Source organism: Stegastes partitus, unplaced genomic scaffold (genome assembly GCF_000690725.1).
Source record: "Stegastes partitus isolate 25-593 unplaced genomic scaffold, Stegastes_partitus-1.0.2 Scaffold2259, whole genome shotgun sequence".
Taxonomy (NCBI): Eukaryota; Metazoa; Chordata; class Actinopteri; family Pomacentridae; genus Stegastes; species Stegastes partitus.
The window spans coordinates 66,279-67,472 of NW_007579990.1; the positions used below are offsets into that span (position 1 = coordinate 66,279).

The following is a 1,194-nucleotide window of genomic DNA, read 5'->3' on the forward strand; positions in this document are numbered from 1 at the left end:
ACGTGAACACAAAGACTCACTGCAGGTTCCTCCGGTGAACATGGGGATGGTCTCGAAGAGCATCTTGTGGAACAGCAGGGCGACGGGTTTGTACTGCAGCTGGTTCCTGAGCAGGAAGCTGTAGTAGACGACGTAGCGCCGCTGGCTGGGGATGGTGACGCCCTGGACACAGAACCAGCAGAACGTTACCCAGAGGCTGACGTTCTGGTGTTAATTTCCTGTGGACCTGTGCCATGCGGCTCAACCTTCGGTCTGCTGTGGATGTTCCTCAGCTGCTCGCTACGTTCTGGGTCTGCTTGTGTCTTGTTGTGACTGATTTGTTTGTTTTTATTTGTCTGGTGAGGTCAGATTTCTGTCTGTTCTGGTAACTTTAGGTCGTTTTTCATCTCGTTAGTTTTTCGTCTCTTTCTGGAAGTTTTATTTTTTTTGTCTCTGGTAACTATTCCCTTCCTGACGCCCTAAGCGTCTACCTGGCAGTGTCCGGTTCCGGCTCGGTTCTGATTCCACGGTTACCTTCTTGTCGCGGGTGCGGACCTCTCCGTAGAAGTCGAGCGCCTCCTGAGCCTCCTGGAACTTCCCGCGGTGCAGCAGGTAGGCGCAGATCATGACGCCGGTGCGACCCTTCCCGGCCTTGCAGTGGATGGCGGCGACGTGCTGCTCGTCCTCGCTGAGCCACTGGTCCAGGTCCTCGCAGAACGGCTTGATGAGCTCCAGCTGGGGAGGGTTGTGGTCCTCGAACGGATACTGGGCCACTGGGGGACACAACGAGAGACTGAGAGACGCCTCCACACACCGGGACCGACTCATGCAGCGGCCACGCTTCCACCAGACTCACCTCGACAGTTGAACTTTGACGTGTCGTAGTGTCGCTCTGCACAGCTGTGGACAGGAAGCAGCGTTACTGATCAGAGTGCAAACAGAGACCTGAGCTGGACAGAACCACAGAACCAGGACGGCAACGCCACCCATCTGCAACATTTACTGACGTACATTTTTAAAGGAGCTTTGATCTGAAATAAGTCTTTGAAACGACAGGAGGAACGGTTGGGTTTTCAGCTCCGACAGCGCTTGAATGAATAACTGGTCACGAATCAGGAAAATGAGAGGAGAATCCAACCTCCTGGATCAGAACCAGAGAACAGAGGAGCCAGCTGGTGGAGATACATTCAGCTGATGGTGGAACATCTTTCTACA

At 53.9% G+C, this 1,194-nt stretch overlaps 1 protein-coding gene across 1 annotated transcript in view; it reads right to left on the reverse strand.

The window, feature by feature from the left end:
* The window catches only part of ptenb (phosphatase and tensin homolog B), a 21,016-nt gene that overhangs the window by 7,335 nt on the left and 12,487 nt on the right, over positions 1–1,194 (reverse strand). Inside the window, exons 4-6 of the mRNA XM_008304595.1 lie at positions 836–879; positions 514–752; positions 3–162 (exon numbers count right to left, since the gene is read on the reverse strand). Of these exons, the coding sequence (XP_008302817.1) occupies positions 3–162; positions 514–752; positions 836–879 (443 nt within the window). The remainder of the gene's footprint in view (positions 1–2; positions 163–513; positions 753–835; positions 880–1,194) is intronic.